This window comes from Aythya marila, assembly GCF_965140915.1.
Source record: "Aythya marila genome assembly, chromosome: 7".
NCBI lineage: Eukaryota > Metazoa > Chordata > Aves > Anseriformes > Anatidae > Aythya > Aythya marila.
In genome coordinates this window covers 18,736,150-18,755,570 of record NC_139048.1, presented here as the reverse complement: position 1 = coordinate 18,755,570, position 19,421 = coordinate 18,736,150, and the positions used below count along the sequence as shown (strand labels likewise).

The 19,421-nt window shown below is 43.4% G+C and overlaps 1 protein-coding gene across 7 annotated transcripts in view; it reads right to left on the bottom strand.

Moving 5' to 3' along the window:
* The window catches only part of ARHGAP22 (Rho GTPase activating protein 22), a gene marked incomplete at its 5' end in the record, with an annotated part of 145,886 nt that overhangs the window by 57,782 nt on the left and 68,683 nt on the right, over positions 1-19,421 (bottom strand). The window contains one exon of one of the 7 annotated variants that reach the window (XM_082765341.1): positions 3,805-3,927. The exons of the other annotated variants lie outside the window; for them this stretch is intronic. Coding sequence (XP_082621467.1) covers positions 3,805-3,856 — 52 coding nt within the window. Of the gene's footprint in view, positions 1-3,804; positions 3,928-19,421 lie in introns of those variants that run through there. 7 annotated transcript variants of the gene reach the window in all.

Here is a 19,421-nt window from a genome sequence, read left to right as displayed (position 1 = left end):
CTTTGAAGTCCTGTAAATCTACAGCTGTGACAAAGCAAAGACTGCTTGGCAATAACACATGCATTAATTTTTTTGGTGTTTTGTTTTTTTTTCTTTTTCTCCACTAGAAATCAAGGGACAGGTGAAAACCAACGGTGACTTGCCAGATCAGAGGAAGTTCTGACTGTTTTACAGCGCAGTTTTGAGTAGTGTTGAGCCAGAGCTCAATGAACGGCCAACAGAAGACAAATTTTATTGTAGGAGAGCTGACGAGAGAACAGCTGGTTTTAACAACAGGCTGCTGAACATGGTAAATTTTTTTCACTCTTTTAATGACTTGTTTAATGTGGGTGGGGGGACACGACTGTTAGGAGTTTGATGTTGCTTAAAACTGGAGAGAGAGGAAGTAAGTGAGCTGCTACTTGTGTCTTTCCAGAACTTGTCATTGCTGTAGGTTTTACCAGGGGATCAGAGTAGGCTAAGGATACATCACCAGCTGAGACCTGCTGGAAATCTCCACAGATTTTTTTTTTAAGCACAACATGAGAGAACATTGTACTCTGTCTTACCTGTATTATTTCAGGGGTGTGCCAAGGCTCTCTCAACCCCTCCACCAAAACAAAACAAATAAACAAACAAACAAAAAACAAACAGTGCAGAAAATTAATCCAAAAAGCATCCTAGCCTGGCCCAGTGCACTTGTGAAGAGACAAAATGGAAAACTAACTTAAGGAGAAACTTGGAGCTAACATTGTCCAAAAAGCTAAGAGAAATCCCTGCACTGCCTGGGATTTCAGGCAATAAGATGTTGGAAAATCACATCCTAGTTCTCAGCTCTGCTGGCCACTTCCTGCATTGACCTGGGAAAGTTCCCTCATTAAGGCTGAATCAGGAGTGTTAATTTGGGACTTTTCTTTCCCATGTGACCAACATTTCTGGCCACAAACTTGTTCATAACTCAGCTCCTGTCCCTAGGCCGTTTGAATGTATGGGAAAGATCATGCACAGACATCTCTGCTCTTGCTGGTTTGCTCTTATGTTCACAGGCATTGGGAACAGCAAGCAAGGACAGACCCATTGGAGCCTGTGGCTACTACAGCTTTTATGCAACCACACTTTTGATACTATGCCTAGGGCACTCTGTAATCATTTAATGCCTTTTAACAACCGCATTTACTTACTGGGAAGAATTGAAATCTCCTTACTTAGATCACAGTAAAAACTGTACGAATGAAGTGCTTTCTGGAAGGGAGCTAGAAGGGATTGCCTCGAGTAACTGGATGGAAAGTGGTTCAAAAACTGGCAGGAGTCCAGCCTGTTCAAAGCAACGTTAGTGACAGATAGATGTTAAACAGCTCAGGGAGGCACCCAGCTACCTCAGCACTCCCTAACCAAATGCATTGACTCTGCCTTAATGTTTTGGCACTTCCCTTCCCAGGCTGTCCTGGAAGCAAGTGGAAAAAGGTTAACACAGAGCAGAAAGGGAATCAGAAGGGAGCAGGGTCCCCAGCCTGTCAGCATGCCTGGACCAAGAGATATTCAGACAGATAGATGGATTTCACACATCAAAAGGATTTGGCCGAAGTAGGCTCAGAGAAGTGACACACCCTACCCTCTTTGGTCCAGAAAGACGCTTTTAGAGAAAATCTATTTGGGGTACTCATTTAGCTGAAGATTTTCATGTTGGTAGTGACTCCCTAAAATAATGACTAGTTGCTTGCTGGTTTTGGCTAAGCCTGCCTCAGCAACCTTTCCAAGACTCAGATTCTACCCGTATTGATTCCATTTTAAAAATAATCACTTCTTAGCCCCCTGTTCCTTGCACAGGCTGGGTACCAAGCTGCTCTTCACTTTCTTCTTGAACGTGCAAGTCTTTCTCCCCAGGCTGAGCTCTAGGGCTAGTCAACTCACAGCCACCACACTGCAGCACTAGCAACAGCCCCCAGCAGATGCAGCAGCACTAAGGCAAGCCCCACAGCCACAGTTCGTGTCCTGCTGCTGCTTCTTAAGGCTTAGCCCCAAACACACCTGCAAGAAGTCTGCCCCCAAGGATGCCAAATGACGGTGGAGCAGCAGCAAGCAGCAGTTCACTGGGCAAAGGTTCCCCAGTTTCATCCTGTAGCCTTTGGAGAGCCGCACTGACTCACGCTGGATGCCTAATAGCGAGCCCCAAGCCTCCACACCCTGTTGTGTCTAACACATCGCAGCTCCTTACCACAGTGGGGAAGGGAACATCACCGACCAAATAGATGCACACACCCTGCTGCCTAAGAGACATCAGGGCTTGGTAATTTTATGTTCAGTTTGCACCTGCCAAAACAGCCTTACTTTTCCTGGCTGTACACCCAGCCCTTTCCTGCACACACAGGTAAGGCAGGCACCTTTCATAAGTGTCTGTCTTGAGAGGTATTTCTGCCGTGACACATGAGGTAAGGGAAAGCAGCACCCATCAGCCACCCATCCTCAGTAGGAGAGCAAAAAGGGGGAGCAAAAATTGTCCAACACCCCCTTCTAAACTGGTATATTTCAGAGGTTGGACTCGATGATCTTGAGGTCTCTTCCAACCTAGAAATTCTGTGATTCTGTGATATATACATGTATGCACATACAAAAAAAAAAAAAAAAAAAAAAAAAAAAAAAGCAAACAAAAAAAAATTAAAAGCAAATGAATTCAATTTTTTTTCTCATCCTTCTAATAAATGTCTTGTTGGTATAATTACATCCTTAGAAATTCATGAATGATGGCGCATATTTGTGTACACCTGCACACATTTTGCTCAACAGAATACTAGAGATTGGTGCTAGCAACTACGAGTAAGCTTTACTCACTTCTCGCATCACCACTGTTATCTCTTGCTGTGCAGTCCCATTTTAAATAGGAACCCATCAGGAAAAACAAAGGTAGGTTAAAGAAAGCAAATTTCATTTCTGCAAAACCTTTTCTTCAACTTTAAACCTGCAATTAAAACCTACACTTCCAGCTTCTAGCTATGCTGTAGAAATGATTCCTATTCAAAAAAGGGATTAGGAAAATGCATGCTATAAATGGTTAGCCAGGTAAGCAGGTCAGATCTCAATTGCTCCATGTCCCAGCTACAAGCAGTCATTGCTACTTTCCTTTATGCAGAACCCCTATCGGCACTGCTGGCTAGATAAATTTCACACTAAAGACACATGAAACAGAATGAGAAGAATACAAGGAATGTATTTCTCTATTAGGAGTTTATCACGTTAATTTTTATAGTGCTAGAAGCAAGCTGCTCCCAGTTTTGTATCCACCTGGAGCCCACACAGCCATTCAATAAGCAAACATCACAACAGCGAGCTAAAAATCTTTGTGGAATCATGCACTCAGGTCACCCTGCACAGAAAAGATGCTAGGAGGAAACAAGCATTTCCTTCACTTGGTGTTATTTAGCTTGTTATTTCAGCATAGAGGAAAAAAATCTTTTTGTCAACAGAAACAAAATACTGGAGCATTACCCAGCTGCCTACCTAACTTATCAGGAAAAACAAATACACACAGACATTCAGCTTCTGTTTTGTTCTGCGTTAGGGATTTCGTCCCCGTGCAAAACATATGCTCCATGTTTAAAGGGTTAAACATTCTCTCGCTTAGTCGGCTTTAGTGAATGTAAAATGCAAGATAATAACATACACTGTATCTTGAACCAAAAATGTGCACAGCATAACAAAACCCCTGTGCTAACCGACCGGCACTATGAATAGACCCATTCCCACTGCTTGTTAATTCAAAATAAATCCTTTACTGAGATTTAAAGCAAAACAGACAACACTAAACACACCAAAAATATCATGACTTACCCTTTCGGAGACACTTGTTTTTCTTAAGATATTTGGCAGTAAAAAACGGCATGGCTGCAACACTAAGGTTTCAGCCAAAGCTGACCTTTTATTACCAAGTGCTAAGAGCAGAATGACTGGACCAAAGAGAGAAAGCAAATTATTATACCAGATCTTTAAAATGCTCAATGATGAGCAAGGGGAATTCAGAGTGGGATAAAGTATGTCAAGTTGCACGGTGGGGATTGCAGATATCTTTCTGCTCATTAGCACTGCTGTTCGAGTTATTTAAAGTGTGCTCGGGGGAAATGAGGACAATTTCCATGACAATATGTACAGTATCATATAAGGAGGAAGCATTTTTTCAGGCAGAACTTCTGCATTACTCAGCTGCTACAGCAACCAACAATACGTTGAGAAGGAAAAAGACACCATCAGGTTTGAATAACATAAAAAAAGATTTTATTAACCAGTTCTTGTCTAGAGAGAGGTTTACAGTGATAACATTTTCCACATCACTTTACCAGGCTATTCCTGCATCTTGTTCCTATGCACTTCTGAAGAAAGGAAGCCTTGCTAAGCAGTTAAATAAATTATCAGGGGTTTCAATTCCAGTTAGTTACCCCAATACTCCTATGCCTCAGTTTCCCTGTCTTTCAGATGGGGTGACAATGCTACAATTTGCATTTGTAAAAACCTTTGAGGTACTTGGGAAGTGGGTCCTAGGAGAAGAACAAGTGCTTAACCCCACTGCTTCACACTCTGTGATTACAGCTGGTTATTTTCCCTCATGCTGCTATAATGCTTTGAGGACCAAAGACCACCAAAATCTCTCTTGTTTTTTTTTTTTTTTTTTTTTTTTTTTTTCCAGCCAGGATGATCCAATCTGGAAATTCTGTTTTATTCTTCTTGTTTCTGCTACCTCAACGGACAGCGTAAAGCAGTTTGGTGCTGACTTCATATTCCTTTCTAACTGCATAAAGTTAGGATAGGACATTTAATGGCAACTACATTTACCCACGCTAGTGCTCCTCCCAGTCATCTGCCACTGATTCACTCTACTGCCACGTATCGCCTGCCCAGGCACCCCTTCCACCCTCGCTCCTTGGAATAGGAAGGAACATGAAGGACAATTCCACAAATTGGGCCTTGTAGTCTTGGGCACACTCATTTCTCTATGCCTCAGGTCTTCTTATATGTAACGAACAGAAAATGGCACTTGCTTTTAAAAACTCAGGGACTTGTTATGGAAAATGTGTAAAAGCAAGCGATCTGTATTTCCAGGGGTGTTTCAGCTCTTGGCTTTTACTGCTTCCAGTCTTTGGGGTACTGCCAAGTCACCATTGCACGGAGATGCAAGTAAACCAGTTGGCTGCCAGGGAGAATGTTTATAACCTCTTGCATGACTGGATTTGAAGTCAGCTTTCTAGACTAGCAAAGCAAATGGTCTGAATGAAGCCAGTACTACTCTTACAAGAACAAATAACTCTATAATGAAAAGTATACAAGCTAGGGGTGCACGGCACCACGCATAGATCTAATAGCAGGGCTTTTTTTTTTTTTTTTTTTTTCCTTTTTTAATCACTTGTCAGCATACAAATATTTTATTTAGGAAAGCCAATTTGCCTGCATACCTGTGGAAAATCCATTCAGGTAGAAATATGAAAAACTTTACCATAGTTTAGCATTAATAAATCCTGTAATACTCAATACATACCATTGTTACTGCATCTGTACCACCACACCAACCCAAATTCTCTCATCACATCACTGCCAGGTAACTGCCACATGTCACCTGCTGCTGCAGGCTGGGGGTTGGACATGGAGATGAACCTGGAATGGATTTTGCGGGGGTCAAGCTAGTTACTGTCCTGCCCTCGGAGGCAGCCCGATACCTTCTGCTCCAGAAGCTGGAATAATCTTGCATGCATTAATATACATAGACCTCCTGCTTGAAAAGGGGGTTGGGGCAAAGGACTTCTAGAAGTCCCTCCAGCCATAACCACTGTGATTCTGCCTGCTCCATCCATGATCAGACAGCATTTAACTGAACATCTCTCCTCCAAAGACTGAAGGACACCACAATGTGCAAGTAGGGAAGGAATCGGTCAAAGTCTGTCTATGCTGTATTTAATCTGGAAACAATGCCTGATCCTAATCTCATGTCATCCAAGAAGAGGATCTGACACAATTTTCTCTCTTACTAATGCAATTACAGCCATTCAAATCTTTCCGCAGAATCTGAAGTCTGGAGGGTGGCGAGGCTTTCTGCCACTCTTCATTCCTTCAGAAGACCCAAACCAAAGATTTATGCTAGAATCTGGTTATTTTGAAGGAGAAACTCAGCAGTTTCCTCACAGAATTCATCCCTGAACCTCATGCTACTTCCTCTCACTGTCACTGTGCGGTATGTGGGAAAGAAGATCAAGCCCAAAGAGCCCTTGGAACATCCCCTTTCTCCTTCAGCTTCCTCTTTGCCAGACAACATGCTCCCCGGACAATGACAGGCTGGAGTTTCTGCTGAAGCAAGCGTGCCTTTTTCCTCACAGTAAATTTAAAATAAAAAAATACCCAGTAAAACCACAGCACCCCAAGGGAATTCCCTTCTCTGCCAGTTTAACACAGGGCAAATTTAGCCTAATGCAGTAATCCCTCCCAGCTGCCTATAAAACTGGCCCTTTTATGACCTCACACAAAACCCTACTGCTTTCAGCTCCAGTACCCTACACATTATGCCTCACTTCCAGCTCTGCCCTTGGAGCTAGCAGCAGAGGTTGCCCTCCTGCTAGACTCACCATTTCCAGAGAGAACCCTGGGCTTACACAAACATTTCTCTCTAACCCAGGGCACCGAAACACAGGCTGTCTTCCACAAACCACCTCCTGCTGCCGCAATCTCCTTTGGGGGACCCCAAGACCTTGCTTCTTCAAGACAGGGGAACTGTTTAGTCTTCATTCCCCCGGCATTACTCTGTTGCTCAGGCACAGCTTTCCTTAATCAGCTCTCCAAACAGAGATCATGACAATTTGTACCCTGACAAAAATCTGCAGATACTAGGAACAGACTGAATTGGATCCAAACCCTTAAATATCATTCACGCAGCTTTCAGTCTGCTTCCTATAGTAACACTTTCAGAAACGACTATATATAACTGGGACCGCATGAAATCTAAATATTTTTGTTATATACCAGCACTCCAAAAACACAGAGACCGACCGCAGAGCACATGGAACACGCGATCTCTGCTGTTAGCTGCAGGCTGCCCGCAGCAGAGAAAAGCACCTCAGACTCTTATCACTGCATTTTCTGTAACAAGTTTCAGTATCAGATTTCAAAATGCTTTACTAAGAAAGCCAGCATCATCCTCCCCATCTTACGTATGGGAACTGGAGAAAGGTATCATGACTTCTGCACAATGACCGCAAGACAGAAAAAAAGGGAGTAAGATGGAGGGAGATTTTTCTGAATGTGCAGAAGCGATCAGCATGTATGTTTTTAGGTTCCCTAACCCTGTAGCCCAAGAGGATTTCACCACCTTACAGGAACGGTGGAGTGACAGGCAACAGACATGAAAACTGCTGCTTTCTATTAAAGCAGTTAGTCATGGCCGCATGTTGGAATTTTCCTCCGAGTTACAGCCTTGGGGGACTTTCTGCTGTTATTTCCCACCTGGGCAAAGTCAGCATGAAACCCAAAGAGAAAAAGGCGACAGGACTCTACCTTCCTGCTAAAACACATGCTACAGCTTACGTGGTAAGAGCACATGGCTCCCATCACCCTTGAAGGAGAGGAATGGCAGTGACTGGTGGGGAAGGAGGTGCTGAGAGTGCAGCAGGTGCCCTCCAGCCCCCAGCATGATGGAGGAGCAGGGGCTCCCTCCCCACTCTCCAAAACCACGCTGGGGCTGGAAGGGGACCGAGCTTGGGGTCAGTGCACAGCCTGGCCTCACACTGGGCAAAAGCTGCCATGCTGTGTGAGCCCTGGCACAGAAAGGAGACCAGATGACTGCAACATGTCTCAGTCCAGCCTGCTGCCATACCACGGGTTTCTGCTTTATCAGATGGCAAGAGCACACACTCAGGGTGCCCATTTAAAAAGATTTCTCCTCGCCTCCCCAGCCACAAAGCGATCTGGGAGAAATTCCTGTCTGTTGCTGATCAGGCAGATAAAAGCTGCCTTTGCTCCTTTCAGCAGTTAAAAACAGCCTGCCCCAAAACAAGCAGGGTCATTTTAGTCTGTGGCCATATACATAAATTCTATCTACAGAACAAAGGAATCTCAGGTCAATTAAAAAGATCCTGTGGCTACAATATTCTTCTGGGAAGATGCCATCTCCATATGCTCATTACAGCCACATAAATCCCACCCCCTCGCTTGCCTCGAGCAAGTAATTGTCTTTAAAAGCAAGCAAAATAATTATTTTTCCAACAGAGTTGTCATCATTAATTATGGCCAGGATAGCCAAGTAGGAGCTCATGCCTGGGCTTTTAAATGCTTGTAGCTAGTTAGCGTGCCTGTAACTTTACAGCTTTTTTTTGCAGTCTTAACATTAACATACTATGGCTTCATTAAATCAAGGCACTCACTGATGAGCTAAGTGATTCATTTGCAGAACACCAAGACTCTTCATGCTTATCTGTCCCACAGCAAGAACGGGTTTTAAGGGCTGCACAGTTTATGCCTGCACTATGGGTACGTTCAGGCAGCTCTGGCTGTATTCCTAAAGTCATGTGTTTCGGTGAAGTAAGGATTTACAAACTGTGAAGGCTGCAATTTACAGCGATTTGCCAGAAGTCCACTGAGTTACAGGCATATCACTACTCTACTGCTCACCTTTGTAAAGCCCTGTGGCTACAGTTCATAAACATGTGATAGTAACTTCCTAAAGAGAAATAAAAATTAATGCAAACTTTTGGCTGGCTTCTGTACCTCTCACTGAACCAAGTCTCCCCCTGAAGTTGATGGGAATTTCCCTGCATAAAGACCACAGAATTTGTCCTACCTTCCTCTTCTAGTTTAACGGGTGAGGGGGAGAAGCAACAGACCCTGTTTCACTAGGACATCTCTGTTCTCCATTTTGCTTACCAGGGTGTGTTAAGCTGAAGGCAGTGATGCGTTGAAAGGCCACTTGATACACAAGATTACGATAGAGTGTGAAGTCCACTGAAAGTTTCCAGAAGGCATTCTTTATCTTAATTCATTTTTAAATGACACTTCTCTAAAATAACGGTGACTTTTGTTTGTCAACCAGCCTGCACAGATCTGGTTTCTGAATCACTGCCACCCCAGGCATTCACAAATCTCAGGTCAGCTGACCAAAATCATGAGACTGGCTTCTAACCAACGGGACTTTCTCATTATTATTTATCTTCTATTTTCTAAGCCTATACAGATCCTACTCAGCAGCTTTAAAATAAAGCCACAAGCTGTTAAAAATAAATAAATAAATAAAAATAAAAAACACCTTTCTATTAATGAAAGCAGCAAGTTTGACATAGTCATGGTATTCAGAATTAGGGTTTGTAAGGAAAGCACACACACAATAAGACACAGCATGTGAATTCAGGCTTAAGTATTTCTTCCACCTGAGCAAGCAGCCTGTCTTTATGACCTTCGTAAAGCCAAAGCTCAAAGTAGGTAGATCCAGATTTTCTGAACAGTCCAGACCCGTGATTTTGCTTCAGGATCCCTTGTAAATATGCTCAAGAATCTTTGCTCTTCCTCCTCAGGATCTCCACCTGCCTCAGTCCAGCCCAAGTCTAAGCCACAGCAATATACAGCCATCCTTCAGCTATGTCATCTCCACCTGCTGCTAGGATTTTTGAGGGCAAGTCTCATTTTCCTCTGAAGTGCAGTAACCTGTATCCCTACGTGATTGCTCCTATGGAATTTGAGAAAAATATGCTCGGGGGGTGGGGGGGATGCGGACAGACTAGCAGCTCTATAGTTTACGCTGTGTCCTTACAGCAAAGGTCCTTATATCACCTAATGTGGTTCCGACAACTGACGGCAGGTCAGCACACTGGGGAGAAGTGCCATATATTTGCAATAAAAATTTTGCATATAGATAGCAGGGCAATTTGAGATGACCTTGAATATCCTGCAGAAAGACACACTTTTGCATGGGGACATGATCTGAGCACCAGGGACATTTTGACTTTCTCTTAAAAGTCTGCTGCTGCTTTAACATGGACTTGAGAGGCCAGGGAGCCACTGCTCCCATGGGGAAAAAAGACTTTGCACCTTTGGGTCTTTGGGTCACAGTGCAGGCCCATGGAAAACCCCACAGACTTGTTACATTTTGCTTAGTTCACTTTGGAAGTGGAATACATGAAATTATGTAGGTGCCTAAAACAAAATGAGGACATAAATACATCTATGGCACTAGCAAAGAATGGCTCAAAATGGAACTGATTTAGTAACGTACTTTTAGTGGTGGAACTGAGTACAAAGCATAGTTTTAGTGACACACTAGGTAAAAGAGGACTGGATAATCACTGTAAACCTGTAAGCATTAAGAGAGCAGGGAAGAAGCCTTTGCTTACATCAGCACAGGAAATATGTGCAATCCCACTCCCAGTCCTCCTGTGTTTAGCACAGCCATCTCTACTCTCAGCCCCAAACAGGATAACGAAAATAAAAAGGACAGGGATATGGGAGCTGAACAAAAAGACTACACATGCAACATAAGCTAGCAGCACAGGTTCTGTGGGGATAGCTTCATCCTGCTGCTCCACAGCCACAAACCCCTGAGAATAACCTTCCAGTGCCGTGCAGCCTCACTGCATCCTCCAGCACTGCTGGTAAACGGGAGTCAGAACCTTTCCCCATGTGTGCAATCAAGAGGATGAAAGCCCCAGGCAGCAGTTAAGATAAAAGTTTTTTTTTTTTTTTTTTTTTTTCCCTCCTCTCCCTGAAGTGAGCTGTGATTTTCATCCCCATTGCACAATTGCCACTCCACAGTCCCTCAAGCATACATAATGCAACACAGTGATGCCAGCCTCACCATGCAAACCACCCCAGGCTTTTATAGGAGCAAGGGAAAAGACAGGAATAAATAGTAAAATGCAAATCAACCACATACTGAATTTCAAAGCTGCCTTTAATTACAATTTCTTCCTGTTTCCCCGGGTGTTGTAAGCACTGCTCTAAGCGAGCCACCCTGGTAAACAGAGTCGTGATCATCTTGTTAAGCTCATTCAAGTACTTTGTGTTTTCCTTGACAATTCAATGTCTTCAAAGCTGAAATCTAGGCTACAGCCAGACTGAAGCATCAAGGTACCAACAATGCCTTCAGTGTTTGTATTTTCCCATCCCTCCACCAGGCAGGAGACTGAGACTGAACTTCTCTCTTTCATGTAAAAGCATGAGGAAACCAAAGCGCAGGCTCCCCGCCTACCCAAGGATATGCCTTCCTTAAGGGCTACACCACTGCTCTCCTGTGACCTGCATCCCTCCAGCGCTGAGCCTAGGTCAGGACCCTTTCTGTTCAGATGATTCTTCCTCAGAGCAGCGACCTAACAGTCCCTTTCTCTCCACCAGAGCTGACAGCAGGATAACACTCTCTCTTTGGAGCAGACAATGACAATAGTAATTGTCCCAACTAGAATACAAACTCTTTTGGTCAAACAAAAGCTGCCTTTACTTCAAGGTGCAGCAGAGGAAATAAATACAGTCATGATACTGGGCCAGATTCTCAGCAAGTAGAAGTCAATCAGCTCTAATGAGGTCAGTAATACCTAATTTATCCTCAGCTGAGGATCTGGCCCCATTTCTTTCCTGTGCATAACCACAGCTGAGGGCATTAGGCCCATTAGCTGGAATCCAGGACTCCATTTCCACCAGGAGCATTCCCAGGAATGACGGAGGGTGTCAGCACAGACTGAAGAAGCACCCACTCTAATATGCCTACAGCTTAGATTCACAAAGCTGCAGACCTACCTCCACAACTTATCCCATAGTTCACACTAAGCAAAAATTTCCTGTGACACCAGATAACTGATACCTAACAGCAGGCAGTTTCTGTAAGACAGCTATATTGACCAGAGACCACCTCTGTTTTCACACTTGTCCAGTCCTTGTCCAGAGTACCGTAATGTAACAGCGAGCTTCAGACTGGTTCAAGCAGAGTAATTTAACCGGACTGCTTCCCATAGAAGCATCTCCACAACAGAACAGAGCCAGAAGAAATTATAGCTTTGTTACAGGAGGTGAAGGTATTTCAAGGAGGTTGGAACTGTTTCTCTATTTCTGTGCAGATGGGTTTGACAAAAAAAAAAATCTAAAATATTATATTTTGCATAAATTTGAACTTTATTTTTGCTGATATATGTTTCTCATCTAAAAGCTAGTGTACAGCAAAATAAAAGCTTAAACAAAAGTAGTAAGTATAAAGCTAAATGAAAAACATTTGGTTTACAAGTCAGCAAACTGTCTTGGGATGACCCAGAATGACTTTTTTTGTAGTTTATTTGCTGAAAAATAATATGAACTTCTCTAATTTTCCCTAGGAAGCCTAAACCAATATCTTTTCCCAAATTTCTTCCCCCAAGATTATTATTTTCCTAGAAGAAAAATTTAGAGAAGACAAAAAAATTAAGATTTTTTTTTTCCCTCAATGGTCTCTGGATCACACCTTAGGAGTTCCATTCTGTTCAGGAAAGACCCTGCAGCTGACAGTGCTAAAGGTGCTCTGACAGCTCCTTTCCCACTGGAGTATGAGATGGAGAGTAGGAGATATTTGGAGTCTGTGCTCTGAAATGCTTTGATCCATCAACACCTACCAGCCGAACCCTCCGCACTGCTAGCCACACTGATAAGGACTGTCAGCATCTTGGTCAGTCCTCTAGTGCAGACAGGTCCATAGGTGTGACAAGTCCAAGTTTGCTTTATTGTGCTTTATTCATTCATCCCTAGGCAGTGAAAGTCTTTTCACTTTTCATGTTGAATATGATAAATTAAAAGCTTGATTTACTACATGTGAATTCACCATCATTTTGCTTTAAACTGCATTCAACTCCTCCAACCTCTCTCTCCCATTGCATGGCAGAAAACCATACCCATATACCTGGAGCCAATGCACTCAGGATCGCTTGGGAAGCCAGGAATTGTGATGTTAACTCTGAAACCCACCAGTGCTGATATAAATATCCTCATCTAACAGATTAAGATGCTTTGTATGCAAGTGATTAGCAACAAACAGGTATCACGCTTAGCCACCCTATCACCCACAAGCACCAGTGGCAGCACGATAAATGTCAATCTCAGAGCAGGGACAACTATTCCCTACAGCTGCCAAAAATGATGATTTTCTACCCTCTTCATTTAGATTCTTTGCATTGCCATTTCTTCCCCATTTCTCCAGTATAAGTATATAGCAAGGTTTCAGAGTGCAGCGCTAGGATGTCTGCATCTTCAGTCCTGCCACTCATGGCCCTGAGCCATAGCTGGCTATTTTTAGGAGCTCTAAACATGCTGCTGTAGCCAAAGTGTGAGAACACTTTCTTGTCTCCTTAGATCTTTTTTGATATGCTAACTAGAATGACAATGAGTAGTACACTAGCTGAGAATGCTTCAGACTTCCTATTTTGATGCTGTAAAGCAGCTGACAGTGTAAAACACACACCGTGCTGCACCACCAATCCACTACATGTGGTCACAGAGCCATTATGGAAGCCACATCTGCTGTTCCTGAAACTGTCCACTGCACTGACAGGAGTGGGGAACGATGGCTCTGGATCAGAACATCAAACTTAAGCAACCAGGTAACACACTGAGAAAGAGAGCTGGGGTTAAAATTGACATTGCCCAACTTTTCTGTCTCCAACCCTGTTGCTTAAATGCAAGCATTTTGAGTTACTGTTGTGCTGGAAACACTGCTTCCTTGTGGCTGCCCTGCCTTAGCCACTGCAAGACTCCTTTCAGTTGCCCATAACTTTGCCAAAAACCTACCTGTGTGCAGAGGGCTGCCTACGTCTCCCAGCTGGCTGGCTAGCCCTGGGCAGGGAGGACTGCCTCAGGTGGGAAAGATCTAGGATCTGCCATTCCCACCCAGTCCTGATAGCTGCCCAAATTGTTCTGCCCTGGTGTGACGGAGTTAAGTGTGGAGAGCCTGGCTGGGTCTGCCAGGTAGCAGAGATGGAGAGAGCAGACCACCTCTGCAACCCATCCTTTGGAGATGGCAACCAGAGCAGGAAATCGAGCCTTCTCACCTGCCACTCCTCTCAACCAGCTCTCAGGTCTCTCCTGCTGTCTTCTAAAGCACCAACAACTTTTTCCTCAGCATTTTCCTCTACAGCTATTCCCACAAGTGAATTCTCAAGGCCTGTGGCCAACTCCCAGTCCGGGAAGGCTGAGAGATCTGCCTAGTGTATGGCCAACTCCAGGGCCCCACTAAATGCGGCTGAAAGTGCCGGTTGGGCCTTCCTGACCTAGCACAACGCTGGCACAGTAACTGGACTCCCCCATTTTGCCGTGATGACCCATGCACATAACACTATGTTTGTTGTATGGACCCTGCACTAACCCTGCTATAAAGGAGAATCTTTGGTTGGCAGTTCTTCTGAACACTGGGATCAAGCTTACATTTCCATTAAGTACAAGATCTCCAGCTAATTATAAAGCTTAACATCATCATCATCTGTATTTTTACAAGCAGGCACAAAAGGAAAGAGGAATAATCCATGCCATTACTGGCCTGAGACAGACCCTTGATCCAAGCAGAAATATAAATAGTAGGAAGAGGACTAATCACTACTCAACAGGAGATGGGAAACATTTCAGAGGCAGTGTTGGCTTACAAAGGGCAAAGCACTCCAGACAAAACAGACTGGTTTGCTACACGGAGACTGGAAAATAAGCAGAGGGGAAAAAAAACATAGCAGGAACAACATGCTTGGAGCTCACTTGAGTACCATATCCCACAGCTCCTAAATTCCTTATAGCAGTAACTCACAGCCTGCAAAACAAACTGTCACAGGGCTCCAAACTACCAGAAAGGCTCATTGAAAAGGTGCACTTGGCCCAGGACACTGCACTAGAGCAGCCCTGTGCAGAGCCAGCGGCAGAGCAAGAGGGGCTGACGGGCTGCCCAGCTCTGCACTCTGCTGGAACACAGCTTCGTTCCCTGCTGTAGCTCCCCACGTGCGAAATGGAGAAGATGACAACTTCCTATTTCTGTCTTGCTTAATATGGCAGAGGTTCCACATCAATTAATGCTGGCTCTGTAAGCTACAGAATCACTTAACAAGGCATGACTGAGCTAGATCAGGCATGGACACAATCACATTTCTGTCAAATTAGCGAGAGCAGAGTAGAGTTTACATCAGCTTTAAGCCAGCTGCAAGAGACAAGATGCCCAATCCAACATAAATTTGGAATGATATAAGCAGGCCATATTGGTGTTAAAATAAGGCTTGCAGGTTTAAAACCTTCAGGGACGGAGGGGGACAAAGGGGGGAGGGGGTGTTTTGGTGGTGTTGTTAGTATTTTTTTTTTATAAGTTTGAACCATCAGAACAGCGCCTGTATGATATGGCTACATCCTTGATACTAGCAGCTCTAAAATTATATTAAATTCTTGAAACAGCCTCAGACTCTCAGCTCTTTTGTACACATTAAGTCTCTCTTCACAATACATGCAGGAAGACGTTCTAGTACAGCTGTGCTTCTGGTGTCATACCTACATTTGTTTTTGCATTAAGGTCTACTCCATTTAGAATCATCCATCATTTCTCTCTCCCTAGAGAATACACCTTGTAATGTTTTATTTAGTGTTCAGGTAATATCTTTATAAAGATTGGTAAGTAGAAAAGCATTAAGAGCATGTGAAGATAGTCACAGTGCTGCAAGCTGCAGTGACAGAAGTAGAACAAAGAATGCTAGATTGGTTACAAAGACAGAAATAGCCACGGGAGATATGCACAGCCCATTAAAAACAACGTATTATGTGAAAACAATGCATACGTTATGGAAAAATGAATCCTGGCAACAATAAGAGATGACAGAGAATGGCTAATTAGGAAGGAATTTGTATGTGATAAAAGCAGTAAAGAAAGTACTATTTAGGCTGCAAAATAGTAGACCTCACAGCATCAACCCTCTCCCAACACGTTATACGTGAACCTGCATGCTGCCACACAGCTACACGCTGTATGCCCAGCTCAACACCTTCCCAGACTTATGGCCGGGACTCTTTCCTTGCCATTTGTGTCTGAAACAAATGATTTTTGTTATATTTCAAGAAGACTGATTTCTATGAAAAACAGATGTCTGTTGAAGTTTGTTTTCAACAGAATTATCAGCTGACTAGGACTGGAGATCCATGACCCTACCCCCTGCAGGGAGTATGGGCTGGACACAGAGCTACCAACAAAAGGAGAAGCTGTGATGTGCTGGGCAGAACAGGGACACAGCACTCCCCTGGCCTTAATCCCGTCCCCAAACTCAACACATCACCATCATACAGGCAGTGATTCAATGCCCCACCACTCAACCTCATTGCCTCAGCCCTGTTTCCTTATTTCCGACAAGGATTTCAAAAAAAAAGCATATAAGGAAAAGAAGGCAGGCTCTTACAGTGTTCTGATCATTACTAAAAGGAATTGCATCTTGCCCAGCTACTGGAACCTTCCCTAGGGCTCAGTAGTGGTTTTCTTGGTGTTTTGCAAGAAGGAAAAGAAAAAAAAAAAAAGACTGAAAATAGCAATAGCCAGTGCTCAACAGATGTGAAGCTTAAAGAAGAGTCATGCAGGAGCCTGGCTTGCTTTCACAACAGGAGCACAGATCATTTGAGTGGCGACACTGGTCACAACTCTACAGGTAATTGTGAGACCCATTCTGTGGTGAAAGTACAGGCTGAATCTTTGTTACAGATGGGAAAATGTAACATCTCATCTTTAAGCTTTGAGCCTTCTAGCTTCAACACTATAAATGTTCTGATAATTGGCTAAGTGAATCTAATTTTTTCTTCAAAAGATAATCAATACAGCTTGGTCCCTTAAGAAAAAACCTGTTTCCATACTTGTTTTCCTTTTGACAGATTTCCTATAACAAGCTCCACATAATCTTTTGAATGCCACCTACAAAAAAGCAATTTTACCATGAAAGCATTACTGGCTGTTCTGTTATTATGCAGCATATATGCAGGCTAACATAAAGCAGCTGGGTAAGGCTACCTTTAGTTCCTGCAAGATTTCTCCCATCACGAGCAACTGGGGTTGCATTTTGGGCTTACACAAAATGCAGCACCACAGGAAACCAACAGAACAGACCGATTATGATTCAATGTGGAATCCATCTTTTCCCCAGCTCTCCCTTCCCACTTTCAGATGCCTCCCCTACCTCCCATCTTCTCTCTGCCTGCTGGGAGCCCCTGCTGGAAGCCACAACAACAGTTTCTTGCCTCTATAGCCTCTCCAGTTGGATTGGTGTTATTAGCAGAGAGGCGCAGATACTTCCTAATCAACTTTATTAAAACAGTTCATTACAACATGTATACACCACTTGCATGTTTATGACAGAAAAGGAACCTCTAAGGCTCAATTCCTACAATATTAGCAAATTAACGTGGCTCAATAAACAAATCTGTTTGTCTTAGGAAAAGCAAGACTCTCTCTTGGGTCACCGTTAAAGAGACTGACTCACCTTCTTCCTGCTGGCTTAAGTCTACGTCTACTCCAGCCTCCTGTTCTATCAGCCTTACTACTACTTGCCTCATTGCTTGTGAGTAGATCCTGCTTTCATAATATCATTGTACAGTAGAGAACTCAGCATACATCACTACTGACATCTATGGCTTTGCTGGATAAGGATTTTTTCCTTCTATTTACCTCAAAACTTTATTTCATAGCATTTGTCCCAAACTGTCTTCGCAGCCATTATGTCTATCTCAGTGAAAATCCCTATAGTCAATTCCTTTCATCCCTCTCCCTTACGTGTTTATATTAGATATATTTGTCAATTTTTAACTCTATAAGGAAATACATCTCAGTTTTAAGAGCTGTGTTGATCGTTGTACTCCACTGAGCCAGGACGGAGCGCTCCTTCTAAGAGACACAACTTATCTGTTGGGAGGCCAGTGCGAAGCACGCTCTGCCTGCTGTCTGGATGGACAACAGTTCTGCCTTGTCACACCCATCTTCTTGCCATCACCATTGCAGAAACTAATGAGGCAGTTAACATTTCTGCCCAAATAGCTCTAAAACTGAATCCCTTCTTAAGTTACAAATAGCAGGAAGTCCCTGGATCTTCTCAAAAGCTATTTAAAATATATATGGATGAATGCTAATATTTGTTGAGAAGTAAATAGATTCTTTCATCCTAATGTCTCTTTCATACTCGGATACTTTCAGGGTAGCTGGCAAGCCTAACAAAACTTTCCATTCTCCTAGGTGTGGCTTTTCTTTGCCTGAATTGGCAAAGAAAATCTGCTTTATAACATGAGCAGCCAAGTACAGGAATTGTGGATAGCCAAGAAGCAACAAGGTTGCCTCTGCTAAATTGCATGGTCAGCTTTAGGAGCTGGCAATTCAGGGTGTCAAGACAGCCCTCAGCAGAAAGCATGAACACACAGCTCATTACAGAGGGTGCACAATGGATCCACAGGCTTCAGGCCCCTTCATCCTTCTCGAGTTCATCTTTTAATGTCATCTATACAGGTTTGCTAGCAGTACACAAAGCATAACAGGAACAGCCTCTGAATGATGTAGGCAACCACATCCATAGATGTCATTCACCTGTGTACTGTAGCCAGCAGTTTTCAAAGATCTGCAAGCATGCAGGGTCAAAGAAACAGATCCAAGGCATATCAAGAGATAGTTTTATTTTTTTTCCTCAGAACAATCCCCTCCAATCCCCAAAACCACTGTGGATCAGCAAAAATCCCTTTGCCTTAGTCTGAAATTTGTCCTTTACAGGTGAAAAAAATAAACCACCCATACAATTTCTGCCCACTCCAAGAGATACAGAAAACATTCCAAAATGAAATTGTCTCCCCGATCTTTTAACGCAAATTTTCCTAACTTGCAGCAATCCACTAAGTAATTTCAGTCTTTACAATTCCTTCCCATAACTTGAGTTTTTTATTTGCCAAAAATATGCACATCCAACTCTAATGATAGATGTTCTTTTTGATGACAAAAAGACATGTGAAGACATGGGTGCACAGCAAGAAATCTTAGCAATGGCACTTGGCTTGCCCAGCTCCCAACTCTCATACTCAAAGGGATACCTGCACTGAAAAGAACAGCAATTACTTGGGCAGAGCACTTCAAATTGAGACCCAAAAAAAACAACAGCTTGAGTCATCTTATTCACTAACCACCTCTGAAAACACTCTTGTTGCAAGCAAGTCCCTAAAAGCTCCTCAATAATGTGGGGCAGCATTGGGATTAAAACCTGGCAGGGAGCTTTCTCCTGGAGTCAGCAACCTAACCCTTCTATACACCCCAGCTTCCTTGCTTCCATCTCAGCTGTCTCATGATCCTCAAGCACTGGAAGCAGAGTGGGAATAGCTGAAAGAGAATGAAAAATAAACTAAGTGATCTCTATTAATAACAGCTGAGGGGAATGAATGAGACAGACCAGGTCAGGGCCAGGAGAGTGAGAAAGGGCAGGCTGGGCCTTGGCATGCCAACAAGG